Source organism: Stylophora pistillata, chromosome 10 (genome assembly GCF_964205215.1).
Source record: "Stylophora pistillata chromosome 10, jaStyPist1.2, whole genome shotgun sequence".
Classification (NCBI taxonomy): Eukaryota; Metazoa; Cnidaria; class Anthozoa; order Scleractinia; family Pocilloporidae; genus Stylophora; species Stylophora pistillata.
The window spans coordinates 7007633-7032047 of NC_142528.1; the positions used below are offsets into that span (position 1 = coordinate 7007633).

The 24415-nt window shown below is 36.9% G+C and overlaps 5 protein-coding genes and 1 long non-coding RNA gene across 13 annotated transcripts in view; 3 read left to right on the plus strand and 3 right to left on the minus strand.

Annotated features, from left to right (window-relative positions):
- LOC111345785 (uncharacterized) overlaps nt 1-24415 on the plus strand; it is a 304322-nt gene that overhangs the window by 138686 nt on the left and 141221 nt on the right. The gene's annotated exons all lie outside the window — the stretch shown is intronic.
- LOC148721609 (peroxisomal 2,4-dienoyl-CoA reductase [(3E)-enoyl-CoA-producing]-like) lies at nt 2762-14691 on the minus strand. Of its 2 annotated transcripts, XM_088735413.1 has the most exons (7): nt 14440-14691; nt 12412-12476; nt 11508-11573; nt 10039-10069; nt 5433-5537; nt 4477-4718; nt 2762-3686 (listed from the first exon to the last, which is right to left on the minus strand). In XM_088735413.1, exons 1-6 carry the CDS (start codon nt 14495-14497, stop codon nt 4513-4515), a joined length of 531 nt encoding a protein of 176 aa, XP_088591539.1. In that variant the 5' UTR covers nt 14498-14691; the 3' UTR covers nt 2762-3686; nt 4477-4512. The 2 variants fall into 2 exon arrangements, with proteins under 2 accessions (XP_088591539.1, XP_088591540.1); XM_088735414.1 differs by lacking the exon at nt 5433-5537 and having other exon boundaries at nt 14440-14615.
- Nucleotides 5979-8659, minus strand: LOC148721610 (serine/threonine-protein kinase 4 homolog B-like). Its single transcript, XM_088735411.1, has one exon. It carries the CDS (start codon nt 7686-7688, stop codon nt 6894-6896), a length of 795 nt encoding a protein of 264 aa, XP_088591537.1. The 5' UTR covers nt 7689-8659; the 3' UTR covers nt 5979-6893.
- LOC148721611 (uncharacterized) lies at nt 12763-14139 on the plus strand. Its single transcript, XR_015992287.1, has 2 exons — nt 12763-13238; nt 13500-14139. It is a non-coding gene; the product is annotated as an uncharacterized LOC148721611 (long non-coding RNA).
- Nucleotides 14816-19598, plus strand: LOC111338117 (uncharacterized). Of its 2 annotated transcripts, none has more exons than XM_022944547.2 (2): nt 14816-16193; nt 16606-19598. In XM_022944547.2, the coding sequence occupies exons 1-2, from the start codon at nt 15863-15865 to the stop codon at nt 16641-16643; spliced, it is 369 nt and encodes a 122-aa protein (XP_022800282.2). In that variant the 5' UTR covers nt 14816-15862; the 3' UTR covers nt 16644-19598. The 2 variants fall into 2 exon arrangements, 1 of the variants encoding a protein (XP_022800282.2); XR_015992282.1 differs by having other exon boundaries at nt 16151-16328.
- The window catches only part of LOC148721612 (short-chain dehydrogenase/reductase family 42E member 1-like), a 7479-nt gene continuing 3185 nt past the window's right edge, over nt 20122-24415 (minus strand). For 2 of the 5 annotated variants that reach the window (XM_088735394.1, XM_088735397.1), the window contains exons 6-11: nt 24098-24180; nt 23506-23640; nt 23311-23376; nt 22956-23019; nt 22407-22483; nt 20122-21827 (exon numbers count right to left, since the gene is read on the minus strand). In XM_088735394.1, the coding sequence (XP_088591520.1) occupies nt 21564-21827; nt 22407-22483; nt 22956-23019; nt 23311-23376; nt 23506-23640; nt 24098-24180 (689 nt within the window). In that variant the 3' untranslated portion in view covers nt 20122-21563. The remainder of the gene's footprint in view (nt 21828-22406; nt 22484-22955; nt 23020-23310; nt 23377-23505; nt 23641-24097; nt 24181-24415) is intronic. The other 3 variants (XM_088735396.1, XM_088735395.1, XR_015992280.1) reach the window with 3 other exon arrangements.

Below are 24415 nucleotides of genomic sequence, written 5' to 3' on the forward strand. Positions count from 1 at the left end.
ATGGAATAGACCAGAATGTAATGAGGGTGTAATCTTAATGATAAAATCAAAAGTCGTTTTAAAATTCACAACTATACAAAAGAACATTTTACGTATATATTTTACTTTTTATAGATATAGAGATAAAAGTTATTTAGTACCTTGTACTTTAAACAAGTTTGAAACATTTTGATTGCTTCATACTCTTAATAGTTTAGATGATATTTAACTATCTAAGATGTTTTCATACTTGTCTTAAATGTGAAGGACCGCACAAAACCGCTAACTAGTAGGACCAAGGACATCGAATATACATTGATTCTAGAGATGCTGATGGAAACACGCCATCATTAATGGCTGCAATGTTTGGAAATACAGAGGCTCTAAACTATCTTCTGGCTCAAGGTGCAGATCCATTACTTCAAAATAATGAAGAACTTGGTCTCCTCCATTTAGCTGCTCTTTCTAACAATGTTGCCACTATTGAGGCATTGCTCTCTAGAAAGTTTGACATAAATGTTAGAGTTAGTTACATGAGTTTAACACCACTACTGGCTTGCCTGAATAAGGGCGATTTGGAGACTGCTAACTATCTGCTCAAAAGAGGTGCTGATGAACACATGAAAGGCAAGGAAGGGTTGACTGCTTTGTCTGTTGCAGCAAGAAGTGGTAATGTTGCAGCCATTGAGATGCTGGTTAACCGTGGTCATGACCCTAATTCCAGGGATGGTTGTGATAAGACCCCCATAATGTGGGCTGTGGAATCAGGAAACCAAGCTGCTGTAAAATATCTTCTTTCTCTCACACACAAGGGTCTGTTGCCGACAACAGATTAGAGGCCCCAGAGGCTCACACTTTTATGAATACTTGCACAGGTGCAATTAGATGTAATAGTTATTAGTTTTTTGTTTGAAAAAGGGAAATTCCAATTTTGTTATAGTTATGATAGATTGGATAGTCCGTTTTTTATTATATTTACTCATAGGTTTGCATTTATTGTGATGCTAATTATATTGTGGCAAAGCTAATATCCAACCATCTTTACTGAACCGGCTTGGTCAATAAAGGATTAATTAATGTTTTTTTTTTTAATTATAGCAAAATGATTTTGCTTCAACAAGAATTAAGAATTACTTGTTTATTTTGAAAACTGGAAAGAAAGCCAACTGTGTTTGTAGCAAATTAAAGTTTCTGTTCTTTTTGTTTTGACTGTTTTCTGCCACCTTTTGCTTGTGACTCAATCTCTGACATTGTCCAAAAGTTAGGAACTTTGTAAGTCAGTTCAATCAAATCAGGCAATCTCTTAGGTAGCCAATCAGAACACAGGATTTCCTTCATATTGCTCATGGGCAATGTATTATTGTAACTAAGACATATTGTTAGATTTTAGGGAAACAGGATATTGTTTCTTTTATAGTTTCCATGCTAAATTGCATCTTACTCTGCAGCTGAAAGAATAACTAGGCCGTCTAAAGGTGGAAATGATGGCATGTAGCTTCTTTGAATGGGCTAGGAATGGCTGTCACTCCTCCCAGCTTGTGTGTAGAGAAGCAGTACAAGAAACACATCTCCACTTGTGCATTTGCAGGCTCACCTTTAGGAAAGGCTTTAGCACTTTGCTCTTCTATTTAACAAATGGTAAACACCACAGCATACACTATTGAGTTATGGATGCACGCGGGAGATTGCTAAGCACGAAAGAAGCGTAAGACTCGCTCGAGGCGATAGCTGAGAGCGACTCTAGCTTCTTGAGTGCTTAGCAAACCTCCCAAGTGCATCCATAACTCAATAGTGTACGCTGTGGTGTTTACCATTTGTTTTATAACATAACATTGATACATTGTAGCTAAAGAGTTCCCTTTTATTTAACAAATCTTATGCAACTGGAAAAAACAAGCGTGCGCGGAAAAATAGTCTTTGCATTTGCTCACGTCAGCAGCATACACCCATGGGCAAATGGGGGACGCTAAATTGACCAATCAGAGTGCATGCTTTACTTTGGTTATGTTATAAATATTTTTTTAGTACAATGTACAAACTTAAGGGTATACTTTAATCACAATGTTTAAGATTTTCAAGGACTCCTATAAATCGTAGTTACTTGTTAGTAAATGGAAATGTAGTATTTAAAATCTAGTTTTTAGAACTTAGAATTCAAGTTTTTCAGGTGGCTTGAGAATTGTCTTGTATAGTTATATCATATAGTGTGGCAAGCTAACTGTACATGTTTGTAATCTATTTTCACTGTAAGTCAAGATCTGTTTAATTCTCTTTCCTCTCTAGAATGGTTATATATAGCTATTTGTTAATGAAAGTTTTTGACAGTGATCTAGATTTGCAATTAGTAGAAGGACACAAAATAGTGAGAACTACTGAATTTACAATTCAGCATCATTTAGTGGTAATGTTCAATTTTTGCCTCAGAAACATCCTAACTGTAAGTAAGGTTGTAACAATTTTTTAATTTAGATAAAAGTGGTGCATAAATGAATGAAAAGAAAAGAAAATTAACTCTTGTGAAATTTACATCAGATTCTGTTGTTACTGGGAGATTGTAACCAAGCCAGCGCGCGCTGCCTCTATATCAATGCTAAAATGTAGCAGTGTCTTTCAAATCTGTTAAGAGATAATGGAGCAGCCACCAGTCATTAGAATTGTAGTAATACTATACAAAGAGGACTTGATAGTCACCACAAGGTCAATATGTCAAAGAAAGAATTGTGATGTGTTTATATGTCAAAGGCAATTACACTTTGATTGGTCTAGCCAGATGATAAACATCCAATTTCAAACTAGATTTTAATTAATGTGCAGAGACTTCCAAATAATTTCCAAACAAGATGACTGGGTAAAGCCATTAGTGACCTGTGACCTAGCTACTTGACTGTTGATGTTTCAAGACTAACTTTGCTCTAAGAGCCATCTATAAACAAGTAATATATATAATGCATTGATTTTATCAGTATTTCAGGGCACTTCAGTCTATACCAAACCCCAAAAAGCAATTAAGGAACAAAATCAAGCCATGAAATGTAGATGGAACACTCACTCCTACAATCCATCCTAGCATAGATATTGTTGCTGGTGTGGAACTCTTGAGATGTCTGAGGTCTCGAGAGTATTTTGATTAAGTTGCCATGAAGTTGTTGAATAATTTGAATGAAGGATTTTATCAAATGGTTATAATCCATTTTCTTTGAGGCCCAAGGCATTTATGTCTACTGTTACTTAAGTAAATGTAACTATCTCAATATGATATGCTGCAACCTTTGCATTCAACTATAGGAAAAAACTCAACCTCAAGAAAAATGGGAATGAGTGTTTGAATAAAATCAGGTCAAAACGAGAGTTTTTTAAGACCAGGCAATCAAGCTGCTGATTTTTAAATATCAATTTTATTCAATTCAACATGGCAGGTGAATAAACTATTGCAAGCTTAATGTTAACTTGCCCTAACAAGATGCCTGCACTGCAAGCTATCAACATGGTGTCATCCATGTTTGACATTTCTGAGTTGATACTTTATCATATTTTGACAGACAGATGATAAACAAGTGACAAAATGTTGCATTTTCTTCTGCAGAAATTATAATTATCATTACGGAATAGGAGGTATAGTGAACAACTGGTTCTCTTCTTATATTTCGGTAAAGGCTCCGACTGATTGTGGCATTCCCCAAGGCTATGTTCTGGGGCCTTTACTGTTTCTGATGGATATAAATGATAATACAAATTGTTCAGATAAGTTCAAGTTTTATTTATTTGCTGATGACACCAGTATCTTATGTGGTAGTAAAAATCTTATCCCTAGAACTTGAGTTAACCAAGCTTTGTGAATGGCCAACAGCAAACAAATTAACTCTAAATGCTAAGAAATCTAATGATGTAATGTTTTGAAATTATAGAAAGAAGCTATCTTTCAAACCGACGATAAATATCTTTGACATCGATAAAATGTCATATTCATGATTAGAATGCAAGGATTATGTAAAATATCTTGGCATACTCTCATTGACAAGAATCTTAACTGGAAAACTCATATTGGTCTCATTGCTCTAAAAAATAGCAAAACCATCGGTATGATAGCTAAACTGAGACACTTTGTACCCCTTTCTATCATTGTCAAGTTATATCAGTCTCTTATTCTCCCCTACCTAAGTAGGGTATTAGCTCGTGGGGTCAAGCGTCAAAGTCAACTTTGGATAAGCTAATCTCCAGAAGCGGGTTATTCGTTGAATAAACTTTTCTCCAAAGTGTGAACATGCTATTCCTTTTTTTATTAATCTTAATATCCTGCCTGTTCATTTTCTATATGTCAAATTTGTTTCTTGTTTAATGTATGATATTCAAAATAAACTAGCTCCTCCCCACATTCAAAATCTATTTACCCATGTCTCAGATGTACATTCCTACAACACCAGAACAGCAACTATCAACAAAGTTAAAAAAAAATAAGCCAAAAAAAAATTCAGACTTAGATGGAATTTACACAAGTACCTAACAGACACTGATTGGGCCCCTGAATCTCACAGATCACAACTTGCTAATTGCCTTGTTCATTGTTGCCATGGAAACAGAATTTGTGATCCAACTGCCACCATCTACCACTAGTGTGTTTGCTGTAATAAAAGCTGAAGCACCACTTGCTAGAAAGAGTACACTATCTGCCACATCTTGGCGCAAAACTAGTCTTTGTAAAGGCACATTCTCAATGAAATTTGGTGGGAGATGTTTGCCGCCTGTGAAGAGAAAGTATAGTTAGAGTTTCCTTCAGACTTCAAGTAAAAGAAAACTGTGAAATGCACTAACTTGCAAATAAACAGGGATTCAAGTAAATTAAATGTTTTAAATACAAGATGAGTGCAAAGGATCTTGTGAATGGCTCCCAGCCAAGTAAAGTATTCTATGAATAATTTGGTTTTATCAACTTAAAGTTGAAAATGTAAATTAGCCAGCATAAAGAGTTAAAAAGCTGACGTTTCCAGAGCTAGTCCTTCATCAGAGCGATTGACAAAGGGCCAATACTCTAAATGTCAGCTTTTTAACTCATTACAGTGGCCAAGTTACAATTTCAACTTGGCTGATAAAACCAAGTTACTTTCACTGCCACAGATGCAGTACCACAGTTTCTTTAGAAACTTACTCTCTTTATACTATGAATAATTGAACCCATCCAAAATCTATTGATACATTCTACGCAGCCAAACGTTCACCCTGGCTTAACTTTAGAATCTAAAAACTCAAAATAACAATATTAAAGCTTTCCCCATGAATGCTAAACACAGGTTGCTTTTGCTGGAACTTTGGATACCAAAGTTGTTCCTGGTCACCTTGGCAACCAAAGACAGTCAGCCTGAAGCTCTGTTCTGTTCTAAGCATAATGTATATGAAATGAAACTTGAATTAGGAGCAGGTAAAACGTGCACATTATGTTTTCAGCTGGAATTCATTACCTAGTCTACGAAAACCCTCTGTGTCCTTCACAGCACCAGGTGCAACACAGTTTACCCTGACACCATCTGGGCCCCATTCAACAGCAAGATGTCTTGACATACCCTCTGATAAAGAAACAAGAAACAGAGGGCGACCCTAAAAGCCGGAACGGCGGAATGGCAGAATGGCGGAATGGCGGAAAATAACCCCAAATCCTAAAACACGGAACGGCGGAAAATGACCCCAAATCCTAAAACACGGAACGGCGGAAAATGACCCCAAATCCTAAAACACGGAACGGCGGAAAATGACCCCAAATCCTAAAACACGCGTGACTAAAATTAAGTGTTATTAATTTTTTTCTTTTACTGAGTGGTATAAATAATAATGAACCATTATGCATGAAAGATAGCTGCGTTTTCGCGTTGTTAACCTGTTTAGTTACCTTTTGTTATGCAAAATTTGCCATGAGTTTTAGTCGCGGCATAAAAAGTCGCACAGCATGTGAAAACCAACTCGACATACCACATTACAATAAACAATTGTAACTTTGACACGTTTCCTGGTCACGTCTGCATTGATTTATTGAAACAATAATATCTCATATGCTTGTAAATGTGAGAACATCACAGGAACGTTTTCAGGCTTCTCAAAATATGACAACGTTCAGCCCTAGCTCCAAACTTAGACTAGCGTGAGAGCAAGCCCTCGTTACGAGCCCTTCAATACGAGCGTCTTTTCATCCACGACTAAGTTTTGGGACTTGAGTAACACTAGTTGAAGCGAGGTTTGCAGTGTGTCACGCGCGTGGGAATTTCTCATGGCGTGAAAAGACAAAAGAAAGTTAGCAGAAGGAAGCCGTCAAGAAGAATTTGAAGAATTTCTTCGCGACCAGGTGTCCAAAACACTACCATCCTTCTGTGAAATTTACGGCTTACATATCAGCGGAAGAAATAAACTTTCTAAACAAAAAAGGGGCTATTTCATTAATTCTTCTAATTTGCATGGTGAGAATAGATCCTGTCACTAGAACCCCGCTAACTCTAACCCGGCGACCCAATTTCCCTTGGATTTGACCCCATTTTTTCCAGTCATTTGCTAGCAGCAACTCCTAAAAGACGGCATGGCGGAAAATTACCCCAGAGCCTAAAAGACGGAATTATAGGCAAGGCCAAAGGATCAAGAGAGCCAAATGAAAATCAAGTGTACCCACACTAATTTCCCCTTAGGAGGATAACTTCCGCGGATATTAAGTCGATACCGGAAAAAATATCTTTGCTCGTAATAATGTTTAATATCATGCTGTGGATGTCCATTACTAATTTGTCAACCTCTCTTTTTTGAGTAAAATTGACATTAGGCCTGTAAGGGTTTGACGTTGTCCACATGCAGTGATGCAATCACAAGCGTTGACTTACTTCTTGTTAACGCAATCTTAACTAAAACTCCGACATTATCAGTGAAAATATATCGAGCTTAAATCAACGAGGAATGACGAACAATGCCATCCCTAGGGCCCAGATATCCACAGCCTTTAGGTCTACTAAGGACAGAGCTGATCCGTTCTGGCAAAATATTTCTGGTGCACGATAAGCGGGCGTTCCACGGGCAAGGTTGTTCGTAACCATGCGACACACATTATTTGTTTGATTAATCACGGATCTGCTTTCTCCAAAATCAGCAAGCTTGCAAATTATCGGCCTAGTTTGAAAAGCTTTCTCAATTTCGTGGCTGTCTTTTAAAGTGCAATAATGCTGGTTGGAGACCAGTATATTGGCAGGCTTTATATCACGGTGGACGATCCCAAGGTCATGCAAATGTGCAAGCCCTATCGCCGTTTCGAGGGCGATCTTTTCTTGAAGTGGAAATTGTTCGATTGCCTCATTAATGTGAATATATTGTAAAAGTCGGTCCAGACTGCTGACAATTTCTGAGCTGCCGAAGGGAGCGAAGTCGAAAAACAAATATTCAAGCATTATTGCACACGGTTCCATGCACACAGCTTGAAACCTAACGATATGTTCACTTTTAATCCCATGGAGTATTTTTGCCTCTTTGAGGAAAAGACGCTTTTCCTTCTCGTCCTCACCTAACAGTTTTTTGATAACGACCTTCTCAGAATTGTTTCTCGCCACAAAAACCAAACCATAGGATCCTCGACCGATAGCCTCTTCTTTGTCTCGCAAATGCTTCCACTCGAATAATGGTAAACCATGACAATCCAAAGATCCGTCTGAATTACACTTCCCTTTCAGAAAGGGCAATTTAAACGCCATAGAATTGATGATTTGCAATTTGTTGAGGAACAGAAGAAATCCGCTGAACGAATTGGTGAAATAGCCTCTTTTTTGTTTAGAAAGTTTATTTCTTCGCTGATATGTAAGCCGTAAATTTCACAATAGGATGGTGGTGTTTTGGACACCTGGTCGCGAAGAAATTCTTCAAATTCTTCTTGACGGCTTCCTTCGGCTAACTTTCTTTTGTCTCTTCACGCCATGAGAAATTCCCACGCGCGTGACACCCTGCAAACCTCGCTTCAACTAGTGTTACTCAAGTCCCAGAACTTATTCGTGGATGAAAAAACGCTCGTATTGAAGGGCTCGTAACGAGGGCTTGCTCTCACGCTAGTCTAAGTTTGGAGCTGGGGCTGAACGTTGTCATATTTTGAGAAGCCTGAAAACGTTCCTGTGATGTTCTCACATTTACAAGCATATGAGATATTATTGTTTCAATAAATCAATACAGACGTGACCAGGAAACGTATCAAAGTTACAATTGTTTATTGTAATGTGGTATGTCGAGTTGGTTTTCACATGCTGTGCGACTTTTTATGCCGCGACTAAAACTCATGGCAAATTTTGCATAACAAAAGGTAACTAAACAGGTTAACAACGCGAAAACGCAGCTATCTTTCATGCATAATGGTTCATTATTATTTATACCACTCAGTAAAAGAAAAAAATTAATAACACTTAATTTTAGTCACGCGTGTTATCGTCGTGGGGATAAATGAGCCAAGCGCTTGGTGTCTTTGTACAAAATTTGTGCAACATGCCCTGCTATCCGTTCCGTGTTTTAGGATTTGGGGTCATTTTCCGCCGTTCCGTGTTTTAGGATTTGGGGTCATTTTCCGCCGTTCCGTGTTTTAGGCTTTGGGGTCATTTTCCGCCATTCCGCCATTCTGCCATTCCGCCATTCCACCGTTCCGGCTTTTAGGGTCGCCCAGAAACAGATTATCAGGGATTAAATGTCTGGAGGAAACATTTGAAATCCTAACTTGCTGAACCCTTTCACAGCCACATCTCAATGATAATTAACAACTATTCACCGAAGTGGAGGTGGTTGGTGGATATTTAATTACCGAGCTGCGAAGTGGCAAGGTAAATATCCACCGCTAACCACCAACACTGAGGTGAATAGTTGTTTTAGTAAATACAAAAACAGTGAGATAATATTAATTTACACCACTAAAAATTGATTTTAATTCATACATTCCCGCAACAATTCCAACATTTTCCCAAGTGGAAAGGACTGAAACAACAAGCCATGCAAAAAGTCACATAGTCGATAAACTCTGGGTTAAAAACTTAAATCATTACCTTTAAACATGGCCACACCAAATTTAGTCGCTTTCTTTGTGTTTTCAGGGTCTGCTTTGTCGTTAATTTGAGTGATTTCTTCGCTTGTCACGGATGCAAACCGGGATGCTATTTTTTTCCCCGAGTTGCTCGGAGGTAAATGGCAAAGGATATTCGGAGTTTGACTAGCCAATCAGAGCATGCCTTCAATGCTATCCACTGTTTTAGTATATACTAATTCTCTTTATTGTCTACTACACAATTCTCATGATTTTTGTTCAGAGAATTTGATATTGGATCAACTGATAAACCACTAATTGATATCTTTCTCTATTACAGTAACTGTCTCTTATTGTCTACTCGATTAATTACTCATTACTTATTATTACTTTATAATTAATAATAATTATTAATTATTATTATTGGATCAACTGATAAACCACTGATTGATATTTTTCTCTATTGCAGTAACTGTCTCTTATTGTCTACTTGATTAATTGTATTGATATTGTAAAGAGAAATTCTCTCTTGAGAGTTAACCCTTTCACTCCCTAAGTGACCAAGACAGAACTTCTCCTTACTAGATCAATAAAATATCAAGCAGACAAGTGATGAGAATAAAGAAAAATATCAATAAGGGGATAATTAGTTGATCTAATGCCAAATTTTTCAAACTAACATCATAAGAATTGTATGGCAGACAATAAGGAGAATTACTATTGAGATCTCAGGAGAGAAAGAATTAAAGGGGTTATCACAGTCTGCTTGTCATGAGTTACAACTATAAGTTCACAGAGTTAAAGTATTAATCACAGGGATTTTTTTAAGAGTTCTGGCCATAAAAATTTGCTGTAAAAAATTTCATAGTGTGATAAATAAACGTATAAGGTGGAGAAGACTATTTTTTTCTTAGCAGTAGTAATTAAATGTGCAACTAAGAACCTTAGCAGTATTTGAATAGCATGAAAAAGGTTCCTCATTTATTGACACATTTGTTTAAGATCATTTCTATATTCATTTGTATTATAATGTGATCATATGAACTTACCAATTGCAGCTTTTGCACTTCCAGCATGACACTTATTGGGACAAAAATTAATTTAAAAAAAATTACTCATTAAGTTAAGAAGTAGTTAATTATAGTCCTTTCATTATATATAAGCACATTTCAAGATTAATGCATCTTTAAGCAGAGAGGTGATGACAAAATGAAGAATGTCTGTTGGGGGATACTGCTTAATTTAGCAAGAAACTCTCAGAGCTAACAGTAGAGGAAAAGAACCAAAGACCATGAGACAAATTGAAACTCGAACCTGCATGATAGAAACATTACCTGAATCAATGTATAAAATCTTATTGAGATCCAGTAAGAGATAATAAGAATGCTTGCTTTCCTCTGCACACTACCAGGGCCCCTAAGGATACCAGCCTCGCAGCTGACAGGGCCACCCTGGCTAAATAAAGTTGTCTTGTCCTGTCTTGACTAGCTCAACCATTTACTTGAATCTTTTTATTAAAAAGTGGACCCTGATCTCTTTTTAGGACACCTCTGTTTAGGGAACCGATCCTCATTAAGGGGTCACAAATTTTTGGTCCTGGAAAAATATGTGCCAGGTAATCTTTGTATCTGTTACCTCGATTTAAGGGACACCTCCATTCAGGGAAAAGGAACACTTTTTCTGGGTCTCAAAGCCTGGTTTTAAAGTCCACTTAGGGGACACCTTACCACTAATAAATGTAACTGACCCCAAAGATTAAGTGTAGGCTATCATCACAATGATGACAGCTTTCACAACATGACCTTTTTAAAACAGTACATCATTTGATGACAGATATAAATCAGCTGGCAATTAAAGGATAACAATTCAGATAATGTTATTGGTTTTGGTGGTTAATTGTTAACAAATCCCAACCCAAGCCTTATTCAGGGGACACTTGCCCTGGTTATTAGGGTGCCTCCTGAATGGAGGTTCCACTGTAGTTGGGATAAGCGAGTTATGTGAGAATCAAATAGGCCATTTTACAGTTGTGTACTTAGTTGCCAAGCCTTTGATTCAGAGTGAGGCTAAAGATGACCTTGTTGTGATAGAGACCTGTATCTAGTTCGCATGATAACAAAGTGATTTACATTTGAAAGGCAGCAAGGCTTGTATCATAACAAGGTCATTCCTAGCCTCACTCCCATTCAAAAGCTTGGCAACCAAGCACACAACTGTAAAATGGACTATTCTAAACTATCTGTTTGTGTTGTATATTAACTGATTTATAATCCGTTTGACCCCTAAGAGTCAGATTAGCATGTAATTTCTCCTTACAATATAACCCCTGTATCAAATATAAAGGTTACAGGAATAAAGGAAATGATCACTAACTAAAGAAGCTCTTGATTGTTAAACAAAGTCTCCTTGTCAGCACCTTGGGAAATGCATAGTGAACAGTATGGAAAATATGCATACTGATTTTAGGGTGTAAAGGGTTCTCATATTAATTAACTTTTTACATAAAAATACTACAGACCTGCAGAGGATTTCCATTGTAATGAAGTGTGGCTGTGATGTTGATGATGTTACCATTGCCATTACTCTAAAAATAATAATTTGCAAGGTACTATAATAATAAATTTCATTGGTGACAGTGCAAATACAAAACAAATATCAATTTACGGTAAAGCACAATGTTTTGGGATTTCTGATTTCCTAATGCAAGCCACAGTTATAGTGAATCTGCCGGTATTATTAACTGAGAACCACTGATTCTAACAAGTCAGTTCTGCACCCACCAATCTATCGCATTCAAGTCTGGCGCATGCAAGTAAGCCTCAAAACCACAACTAATGATTATAATTGATGTTTGGAGATAAATTTTGGTTTTTCTGACACCTTACTGGAGACACAAACAAATAATATATTCCATAAATAGTTGTGGTGTTTATGTGCAGTTTTCTGAGTTTCATGGTAATATCACAGTAATTAAGCCTATCAATTTATTCCTTACAATAATAAGCACTCAGGCTGCAGCCATCAGAGTTTAATGTACTTTATTCATTAAGCTATATGCACCAAAATGGGTCAAAAATGATCCAGATCCATATTGAGTAAAATGTGAATGTCCTTACAGAATGGTTCAAGCTTAATAGGTGTTATTTCAAGTTCTACTTTGATTCTAATGAGTAAATCAATGCTTATTCACCAATCTAAGGAGGTAAGTTAACACAGCCAGTATCTAACACTTAAGGTAAAATCAGTTAATCAAAAAACCATTCTTACTGTTATATCCCGGTATCCCTGGACATTGCAGGCTTGGCTGCCAAGCCTAATGATGTTTTAGATACATTGAATGTGTTTTACTTTTGATATAAACTCTTCTTGGATATCTGAGTCTGTTCCAGTTACAATTAAAGACTTTGCAACACTACACTTACCTTAAAACATTTGTTATACACAGCTTTGCTTACATTGAAGGTTCCAAAAGCATAAATGTCAAAAACTATAACATAATAAGACCAAAAAAAAAATTGTAAATAATAAGCTGTTACAGAATGTTATGGAAAAAATGCTCCATAGTCCATGAGGTAATCTGTTAATTTGGGTCTGTCTACTCCTTAAGATGTTATAGTTTTCAGTGAACTGACTGTATGGTGTCTGGACAATCTGAATGGATTCATCATTAGAGCCAAATGATCTTAGCATTTCATACGCATTTTTTGTAAGTCCAACCCCTTTGAGACAAAAATAATAATTGTATCTGATAATAACATTCTTTACAAATTGAAGGATTGATTGATTGATTAATCGTTGATTGATTAATTCCTGGGTTGAAATCTCATTTTCCACATTTCAATTACTTCTACTCTTTATCTTGCTCACAATACATACATAGGTTAATTTACCACTCCCCAGAGGGGCTCAGGGCCAATACCCACCCATCCCACCTAGGGAAGGACATCCACCACACAGTAATCTTGTATGTGGGAAATTAACATCTCCTACCCCTAACCCTGCAGGAGACGGGGCCTACGGTTTATTTGTCCTTATCAGAGAAGACTAGAATATCTATCCATTTCTTGATTATAGAAAGGCTCTTTTTCTGTATCTTTTTTTCTTTTGGTTCAGATTTGGGAAGCTGTTGATCCGAGACAAGATGGATATGTTACAAGAGATGGATTATACAAAGCACTGGCCTTAACTGCTCTGGCACAGCAGGGAAAAAGTATATCGGAAAGAGCATTAGAACAATTTGTGGATTCAGGTATGATTATTTGACATTTTCCCATGGCAGAGTTTTAGAAAAAACTACTTCTTCAATGCTAAAAGAATGGTCAGTCATAAGACATTTGAAAAAAAAAAACTTTCCAATAGCAACTCAATCCTTAAAGTTAGGGAGACCTACAATGTTGAATTTTAATTGTGAAAGGTTGAACAATTGATTGTGAGCACCTTTGAAACTTACCAAGAAACTTACTACCAAAGTTGATTTTTATTTATAATGATTACTATTAATGTATTACAGAATTGCCAAAACCTTCATTGGGGGACCTGTCAGATCTGAAAAGTCTGAGTGTGCGTCAAAGACGTGAAAACAACCCAAATGTTTTGGGTTATAACTATGATGAACTTGTGAGTTTAGATACAGTAGAGGCAGAGCTTGTACCAGAAAAGAAAGGAATTATCTTGAAGCACAATGAGTATCATGTTTCTAGCAAGGTGAGAGGCCAAACAAAAAATGTCTATCAAGGATTGCAAATGTTAAATTGGGTAGTTCTACCTGCTAAGTTACATTAGAACCTAATGTACTACAGAAACTCTTAACTTAAAACCATTCACTTGAATGGTAACATCAAAACATGAATCATTTGCACTGTCTGTGATATATTTCTTACAAATCTAGCTCTGAGAATTTGGTGTTAAATGAAATAATATCTCCTAATTGATGCATTTATTCCATTTTGTCACTTTCCTGCTTGAAAATTGCTTTCCTTGCCGAAGTTTTCTTAGCAATGTGGATGAAATGGCTAGTTCTACTCAAATAGTACAGTTGTCAACCAGAGCTTGCTAATTTGGTTGCAGTATTGGTGTTACTATGGTCATGCATTGAGATTTGTTTGTAACAATAGGCTAGTCAGATTTAAATAAAAGAATGGTAAAGCTCAGGGGTTTCAATTGCTTTTTCCAAACTAAGGCAGCTTCAAAGTGTTTGACAGGCAGCTGTTCCTGTAAAGAGGACTTAAGGGAAAAATTTGAAATATTTAGATCACGACAATGTTGAAAAAAGAGAAAAATAATAAAGTAATAGGGAAAGCAGAGAAACTGTCATGGACACGAGAACAATCTCTTGTTTTTGTTCTTTTTTTCTTCATAATAACTGTAAGAGAGATTATAGAAATGTATTGATTCTTTAAGTTCATAAATTATTTGAAGTAGAATAACACATTAATAAAATCATATTGAACCTGTAATTCTCTCTCCATCTTTTTGCAGTTTATGAAGCTCGAAGTTCTCAACGTTCATATTTTTTTGTCTATCCTCCTTGTTCTATCTGTCACACTAACAAACGGCATCTGACGAAAATGAAAAGAAGCTTCACGAGACATAGTCTCCTCTCGCAGCCCTTCTTTTTCTCGGGAGCCCTGTGTCTCCCTCCCCATGGGGAGGGAGACACAGGGATCCCGAGAAAAAGAATGACTGCGAGAGGAGACTACACGAGACAGAGATTCGAGGTAGTAAAGGCCTGGAAACGGTTTTCCAAATATGGATAAGAAAGTTGTTCAAGCCTCCAAATATGGGTACTTGTACATGCGCTTTACGTCCCTACGGTGTCAGAACAAAGGATCGGAGGGAAATTTGATTTTTACATTTTACATTTACGCAGACTTCTATGAGAATATATTCAGTCGCGCTTAACAGTATCGTAAGGTTTGATTCCCCACAAAAGAACATTATCGGTTAAAGGAAATACAATTCGATTGTTTACAATGAGCTTTACAACAACATCACACGTTCACGATGAGCTACAGCAACGGTCAGATACGGATTGTATCAATGTGGTGTTTCCTATAGACGAGTGGCTGTCCGCTAAAGGTGGCTTATCCACTTTCAACCGTGAACTCGCGGTGAATTTGGCCAAATTTAATGACATCGTCAAGGGTTACTGCTACGTATCTCAAAGTAATGAGGAGGAAAGAGAAGATGCTAGACGTCATGGTGTTTATTTGATTAATGCTGAAGAAGCCCCTGGATCTGAGAACCCAATTGACTGCTTGAAACTACCGCCTCCAGGAATTCGTGTCGATGTTGTTGTAGGACACGGGAGAAAATTCGGTGTCCCGGCCTTCTTCATAACGAAAAACAGCACTGGTAAGAGTACGAAATTGATCCAAATGGTCCACGTTTGGTGTGAAGACCTCGGAAAGTACAAAAAGAAGGAAACCACGGGACAAGATACAATCGAAGACAATGAGAAAAAGCACAAAAATGAAATATCTCTTTGTAAAGCTGCCGACCGAGTTGTAGGGGTGGGTCGTAAACTACAACATAAGTGTAGAGTCTCTCACTCCTGGTATATTTCAAAGTTTCTGTCAACCTGTTCACAATCCCACCCGATCATTTTCTACTGATGAAAGTGACTCAACGGCGGATTTCTGGGAATTTAAAATCTTTGTCATTGGGCGGTTGAGACGCGAGCATCGTTACGTTAAAGGTTTAGATATCATTGCTCAAGCTGTAGCATCTTTAGGAGAGAAGTTTAAGTTGAGATGTGTTGGCGCTCCGGTAGGTCAACAGAGAGCAATTGAAAAATGGTTTGTCAAGAAGGTGGGAATCGATCGGGACCAATTAACAATCCGTGGTTTTTGTGGCCGAGAAGAATTGAAGGAAATGCTCTGGCAGGTGGACTTGGTTGCCTTACCCTCCCGTGTAGAAGGGTTTGGTCTCATTGCACTCGAAGCAATTTCTGCTGGCGTCCCCGTCCTCGTTTCTGGTCAATCCGGCATAGCGGCAGCTCTCCAGAAGGTAATAGGTGGGAGAGATGTGATTGTTTCATCTAAGGAGCCCCAGGAATGGGCAGAGAGGATTCGGCAGTTGTCCCTACAAGACCCACAAGCGAGAAATGACAATGCTTTGCGACTGAGAAAAAATTATCAACAGACTTACCCTTGGGAGGAGGAATGCGGCAAATTTGTTAAGCTGATCAAGGATCTTCTCGAGGGTATGTGGAGTTCACTTTTCTAGGGCCAACAAGCGTGACACATTCCACTTCTTTCAAATTCAACACAGGTCACTGGAAAGATAAAATCAATACTCTAGATGATGTTCCAGTGAATTCATTAAGGAAAAATGAGAGGTATTTTCTTTTTATTTTGGTGGTGGTATGGGGAATGGGTCTGACCTAATGGCAATCTGATTCTCCTGTTTACATCAATACATTGATCAATTTCATTGATGCTTTTTCTTAATTTTTCATACCAAACAACTTAAACAGTGACAATGTGTTGATAGTTGGAAATACACAATAGTTGTGCAAAATTCTGCATTAGGTGAAAGAAGGGAAAAAAGTAATTATATTACATCAAATGTATGATAAATTCCATATTCATTGGTAATTACATCTACTTCAACAGCTGATCCGGAAAGAGTACCATATAACCCCATACATTAATTATGCATTCAATTTCATTAATTATGTATGCACCTCATTGTTTTTAAGACAATGACTTATTCCCATGGGTTTAGCATATATACATTACTAATAAGTACTTACTGCTTCAATAAGAGAGAAATTGATTGAAAGCGGCTTTTTCGTCTCCATCCCTTTCTCACGTTCTTCTCCCTTCTCCCCTTCGTTCCTAACTTCTCCTCGGTTTTTTTTTTTTTTCTTTCCTTTCCTTTTTACTTTCTTGGCAGTTCTGCTGAGCCTTGAACCATCGCTCCTCAGACAACGCGTTATTATCAGACAATTATGAAACCATAGCCTTACCACTATGCTACGCAAACCAGTTAGGAGTTCCTCTCCAAAAGCTACATTTTTTTTTACCTTTCAGTAAAAAAATTTTCATAACAATATGTGCATTGATATAATGCACCAAAGGTCCCCTTTGCACTAAAGAATGCATTTCTTCTTCTCTACGATTGGCCAAATACCACATAGAAAACAAAATTTATTCATACCTCTTTCTAATAACATCAACGAAAGAAGAAGATAGAAGGAACAACAACAACAACAACTCGGAGATGGGGAGACTGAATTTTATTCGACTTTCTCGAATATCATCGGATCACGACCGGAGCATACAGTGGTGTAAGGATCACAACCTGCTTGTGACGTCGGTAAAATGTCCTCGAGCTGGGCGCAGCAATGAACTTAGCTGGACGCGACGTGCTTCATCGCGAGACGGGTACGAGTGGCGATGTTCAAAAAAGGGTTGCGATGGAATGGCTTCAATGCGCCGGAATTCACCGGTGCGCACACACAGGGTATCGAAAATACATGGTGGGGAATCAAGCGAGGTTTGCCCCAAACTAGAACATCCAAATGGCTACCTACAAGAATATATGTGGCGTCAGCACTACGGAAACGATCCCTTTGGAAACGTTATCGAACATATCGCCCAACTTTGTGAAGTCCAGAAAGACTAGATACAAAGGTTTCTTTGCATCGCTGTATGCACTGGCCTTCACGAACAATTTTCATCACTAGGACATGAAAGGATAATGAAAGAATCAACCAAAACCACAAGAACAGGTAAGACACAACATTTATTTAAACTTTGCATTGACAAACTTCAAAGCCTGACCGTAGACTTAACGATATTTTCTGGCCAATTTTACGCTTTCAAAGCGAAACTGAACATTCAGTTATATTTCAAAATTAAAAACCTCTGGAAAATTACTTGAGTTTTCTGTTTTGCAAGCCAAAACACGCCAAATTTACCCTGTTTCAAAAAAGACTTAGAAAAAAAATCCAAATTTTCAAAACAAAGACTACTAGTCTCTGCGGAGTTCCATTGTTATCGCTATTGTTTTAATTGAACAAAGACTGAATGCATAATTAATGTATGGGGTTATATGGTACTCTTGCCGCTGATCCTACATCCAATGAGGAGAATTTTGGAAGTTCATGGCAAGTGCAAAATTCAAACCAGAGTGGTGTCCCTCCACCTTTTCCACCAGTCCAAAGACTACTGCAAGAGGTGCAGAACAGAAGGAGAGAGGTACATGAAGCTTTCCTTGACCCTGTTCTCTTACAAAGAGAACTGTGGTGGCATCTCTGTTTCCTCTTTGGTCCTCGTACACAACTTGAAAGTCGAGAAATGAAATGGGGTGACATTTCCCTTGGGACAGATCCAACCACTGGCCGAGAAATGCTTGTCTCCTATGCAAGACTGGAAAATCAGCCCATGGCACCAGTCAGAAGTGTAGAATCTCACAAATTTCCTGTTGAGATCTATAAAGTATTTAAGAGCCACAGACCAACGCACATGAACAACCCCTTACTCACCTTTGTACTTGGCGGTAAAACGCGGTACAAACCTAGCAACCAGGTTTGGTACATGAGGAGAGCTCAGGCAGTCAACAAAATTGGTATAAAAAGTAATTATTATCCCCAGCGGCCTGCTATTGACAAATACCTTAAAGAGCCCGGAAATTTTCTCAATTCACTTCTGATCCTTGCATTAATCTCAAGTAATCTCCAGGTTTTTTCACAGGTATCCCACACTAAGTATGAGAGTCAGTCTCGTGTGATATACAAGCAACTAACACAATATCAAAATTGTCTTAGACATAAAGGTTTGTAAGGGGCTTCCAATTCTAGACTTAGGACACTTAATGCAAAGCCCTTGTTTATTTTCATGGTGAGTAGCATGTTGTGCAATTAATTTCTGATCTAACACAATTGAGCAATCTCTTAATTTGTTTGTCACATAGTAACACTGAAAAGTGAACAAAAAATACTTAATTCAGATAAGAATAGGAAGATGGTCATGCAATAAGGGCTGCAAGCAGCGTAACATGAAAGTGAAGTCTAGGTTAATTTCTGATAGGGTACCACAAGTAACCAAGTTTTGAACTGAGCTTGGGGTGACTGTGTTATCTAAAATGAACTAAGACATTTGGCATGGCTATATAATCGATTACATGTTAACACTACATGATGAACTTGTTCTGTACTTAGCTTCAGTTTTGTAGAATATTTGTCAGGTGATAAAATGTTAGTAACTACAGTAGCATCTCTGTGGGAATTAATATTGTATTTGGCTGAACTGTTACATGGTAATTGTATTTTTTATTCAATTAATTTGTACATCTGTACAAGGTGTATTATTATTGCTTTTTAAGTAGCATTACTCTTGAAGTAAGGTATCAGTGAATTAAATAAAAAATTAAACTAAAAAAAATTGATTTTCCTCAAAGAAAGTGGTTATTTCACTCATGGCTGATTATAATCTTAATTCTAGATCTTAACCAACTTTACTTGAAGACCTTTGGCCACTGCAGTGCATTCTATTTGGTATATGTTGCTCTTGCTGCATGAGCAAATCTGAAATCCATGGTAGTCTCTGTGAAAGGTCAGGGACAAAATAGAGAGACTGATGATAAAGGCAATGTGAAAGTCTCCTCTTCTTAAACATGATTGAGACACAGTTCAAATTGTTTGAGTCTATAACAATCAGTTTTCACATCAAATACCTACAAAAGTGGAACTTGAAATGAACAGCGATATTTGGCTAGCATGGAAATATTGGCACTTGTATGTCCATTGGCTGTTTTCAGTCAAAATTTGTTATCACTGTTTAAAATTGATTTTGATTTGCTCAAATTAATTTAATAACTTAATAAATAAATATCGACCCATTAACAAACGGTCAGATTAATGAATGGTACCACATTAAAAACATAGAGCTTTTCCTAAGGTGTAAGAATTGTGTTCATGCACTTCCATCCTCACAACTAGAACAAGTATTGAGTGGACAGCTCACTTAATAAAGGGATATAATAAGGAAACTATGATATATGACATCAAGCATGACAGTTCAGCTGCAACATAGACTTGAAATATTTTAGATTTGGAGAGTAAAAAATAATCCTTAAATACCAGTACCCTGGTGGAATGCATGTAAATAACCAGTTCTTGAGTCTTTATTCTGGTATTTTCCTTTATTGTTCTAAGCATTAAGTACAATACCAAGCCTTATTACACAACTCGGGAAGTCAAGAGGGCCAATAACTAAAATCAACCAATCAAAATGCTCTATTGCCGGTCAATATTCTCTCAGTACTGGACCGGGCACCATCCAGAATGGTCTCAAATGATACCGCACTAGTGTCCCTTTGAATTTCAGTCGTGTAATAAATCTCTTATTAACCAAGCTTGCTCGGGACTGTACTGGCAGAATATTGGCCCTCGGTCTTTTTTGTACGGACCGAGCTGTGCTCGGTCCGTACTGTCAAGACCTCAGGCCAATATTCTCCCAGTACGGCCCTCGCGCTTGGTTAATAAGATATCTATACTGAGTGGGCAGAAGAATTCTTCACTGCTTTCCTGAATCTATGTTGAAGAAGGACACAGCTGCTGGTTTAAAGTAATCGACTAATAAAGAACTTTCATAGAGGGTTTCTTTTGAAGGCTTACAGAATTTGAATTAAATGTGGTTGGTTTTTCTACCATTTCCTGTTAATGGTACTGGGCACAAGTATAAAATGCAACTTTCACTGTTTTTAATACTTGACACTTGCACTCATAATTAAATTTTTTTGTTAAGGGTTAAACTGGGATTAATTTTTAAGTGTCCTCTGACAGGCATAACTAGGGTCATGCCAATTTGGAATAAACAGCAGCAGTGCCTTAAATTGCTTTACTATCGATAGCATTTTTCTGTCCTCTGACAGGCATAACTAGGGTCATGCCAATTTGGAATAAACAGCAGCAGTGCCTTAAATTGCTTTACTATCGATAGATGCTTTTTTCTTCCCCGGCCTTTCCTTTTGCAATGCTCTATCACTGTCGATTATAACTGAGATGACTAAAGGGCTTTGTACATACTAACAAATCAAAAGGAAACATGAAGCCATTCTGTCCAGTAATCTATAGAGTAAACCCCTCCCCTAAGAATAACATGAACTCGCAATCCAAAGCTTCCATTATTAATTAAAAGCTATGTAGAAAGCCAAAAAAGCTTTCACATACAAGAGTCTCGCATTATCCTTGAGAAGTATATATTGTTAATTCTTTGGACTGGTATCTACTCTGGGAAGCCAGGCCAAAAGTAAACAGGCAAACTTAAATCCCATGAAAAAGTTAACAACATAAAGAATATGTGAGGGATGCTTTTTTCTTCCCCGGCCTTTCCTTTTGCAATGCTCTATCACTGTGGATTATAACTGAGATGACTAAAGGGCTTTGTACATACTAACAAATCAAAAGGAAACATGAAGCCATTCTGTTTCTCTAACCCTCAAGACAGCCTTTCAGTGAGTGTGGAAAGCTTTATTTACTTTTGTAGCATATTATAATGTCTTATCAAACTACTATTTCAACACTAATCCATTTAAAATTCCAAGGGAGTTTATGAGGGTTATATCATCGAGAAGTAGTGAGATCAAAAGAGTTGATTGGACAGGTATCTACTCGGGGTAACCATGCTAAAAGTACACATGCAAACAAAATTCCTATAACAATGTTAACAATATGATAAAGGAGACGTGAGGGATGGTTCTGCTTTCCATGGCCATTCTTTTTGAAATGCTTTATTACTCCTTTAAGAGAGTATTTCTGTGGATTATAGCCAAGATGATTACGGGCTTTCTTCATGCTAAAATAATGAGTGACTCCTGTCTTGTAAACCTGTTAAGAAGAAAAACAAAAGTGAATTTTTCTTTAATCTTCTGAGGTCACCAGCATTTCTTCTCAGCCTCACCACAGCAGCACAAATGGTGCCGTCAGCAATGGTCAAGAAAAATCAAAGAACTGATCATAAAGGAGAAATTGAACTGATCTTCAACATATAAAAACCGAGAAAAGATTAACATATGAAAACTAGCAAGGATAATTCATACGTTGGTAGGTTAAGAAATGGAAAAAAAACAACCCTTTAAGGAAAAGTAATCTATGTTTTGGTGTTACCCTTGAACTTCCCAGATCTGACCCAGAATTTAACTAAATTCTGTCTAACCTATATTTCTATGGAAAAAAGATAAAGAATTTGGTGCTAAGTCTCAAAAACAACTTTACAAGCCGACCTATTCGCTCATCTCTGCTGGATAATGCTTTGATATTATCAGGACTTGTTTGTCATCAAACACTTCTGTCACTTTGACACAATTACCCATTTGATCATGAAGATTGCATATAATCATTGCTACTTATATCCTTATGATCCTGTAGTTTGCCGTGTCTACTTAAGAGTTTGATGGTCAATAGTACCTCTGTTCTTGTGAGGAGCGGCTGGAAGTTATAAATATATCTTCCAATCACTGAGTGAATCAGTTCGGTTAAAAATGCTGGAAAGAGAAAATCTCCCAATTAGAAATAAACTCATTCAATGGACTTTGTCCTCGGACTACCTCATTAAGAGATAAATCAATTAATCAATAATCTTTACTTATTTCAATAGATAAAAGTAGTGAACAGTAAGCTGACTGAGTTAAAATGCAAACTGAGTCACCTAAAATCCAATTTGGTCTGCATGCAATCGCAAGCCTTGAGTCAGTATGAGAACAAGAAAAACTGCCTGCTAGAAGTCTACTTTGTCATTCGCAATAAGGATAACAGAAATAATCAGATGATTGAATACCCTGGTATTGGCTTCCCAAATAAATATATAAATAAAAACTACCAGGGACTTAAGAAAAATTAAAAATAACAGTAAGTCATATATTTCAAGAAATGATGATAACTCTGAATTGTATGTGGGAGTTATTTATTTACTCTTGTTGGAAATACTGTCAAAGGAAATAACTAAAATTAACTTACCAACCATATATACAAGAGTTATTGGTAACTTTAATTTGGGAAATTTGTAGCCCAAACCTTCAACCTAATTGAAAAATGTTTAAAAGGGTTCAGGTCAGAAAACATTAAAGGGTGAAGATTCCAAGATAATTTAGGAAATGAAACATCAATTATTTTAGAAGAGTTAGGTCATCTTTCCTGATTTTCATTTCTTTTAGTTCTTTTTTTCTTTAAAAAAAAAACACCAAAAGGAAATGGGCCTACACTGCTCAAATTTAGAACTGCTTGCTTGATTTAGGTTTCAATAACACATCTTACACTTCTTCACCAAGGCATAATTTAATAAATATTCCCTGAAAGAAAAATTTAAACTTACCAAAGGTCTGAAGAACTCAAAGTTATTTACAGGGGAGTCATCTGAAATAAAATATGCTTCACCTGCCTGAAATATGAAATAAGAATGGTCTATCAAATTTGTGATAAGAATGATGGAAGTCTACTTTAGGAAATGAATTGTGTACACATTCAATGGTAATTCTGTTGTTAGATTATTTATGTCTTTCTTACTAACAGCTATGGAATCTGCCTCCATAAGAGTTTTCCCTGCCAAAATGTGAGCTTGAACCAGATTGTTTACATGAACAAAGTCAACAGTAGAGTCATCTTGGCCATAAGTGAAGGTAAAAAGACCTCTTTCAATATATGACTGAAAATAGAGAAATCGAATATGAATCTCATCAGCCTCTTTTTTTTTTATAATTTATTTGATATAAGGCATAGGATACCTCATTGGTTCCTGCCCTGACCTCCAGATGGGCATTAATGGGTTGGTTGAGTCATTAACCCCTTGACTCCCATAGATAACCAAATGAGAATTTCTTGTTACAATATCAATTCAATATCAAGAAAAAAAGTGATCATCCTTGGAAACACAGGGGCTGTGGGTCAATTTCTAGTCTCTCTAACTTGAAAAAATTGCCAAGTTAACATATCATGCCATTATACTTTGGAAGTGGCAGCTCATTTCAGTTCATCTAATATACCCCAACTAAGAAAATCTCCAGCACTATGAGCCATGTAGCTTTATTTTGCCAAAATGTATCAGTAATAATTATCTAGAACTGAGGGAAATAAAATAAAATAAAATTTGAACTGAAGCCTACCACAATTCTGGGTAAATGTCTTAATTCTCCTTCTCCATAGATGCCAGCTGGTCTTAAAGCACAGGTCTTGAAAATTTTCCCATCTGTGAATGATTTCCAGGCAACAAAATTGAATTGCAAGTGGGTTCACTATTTTTTAAGATGAATTTTTGGCATTTGCCAGACTACAAGCCAATTTTCTTTTTTTTTTTTTTGGTGGTAAAAGACTAACAATCATGTTTTCTTCAGTTTAATAGGAAAAAATGTGTTAGTCAAATTTATTTTATGAACTGAAAGTGATGCATGCCTTTGAAATAATGGTATCTTTTTCAATGGCTC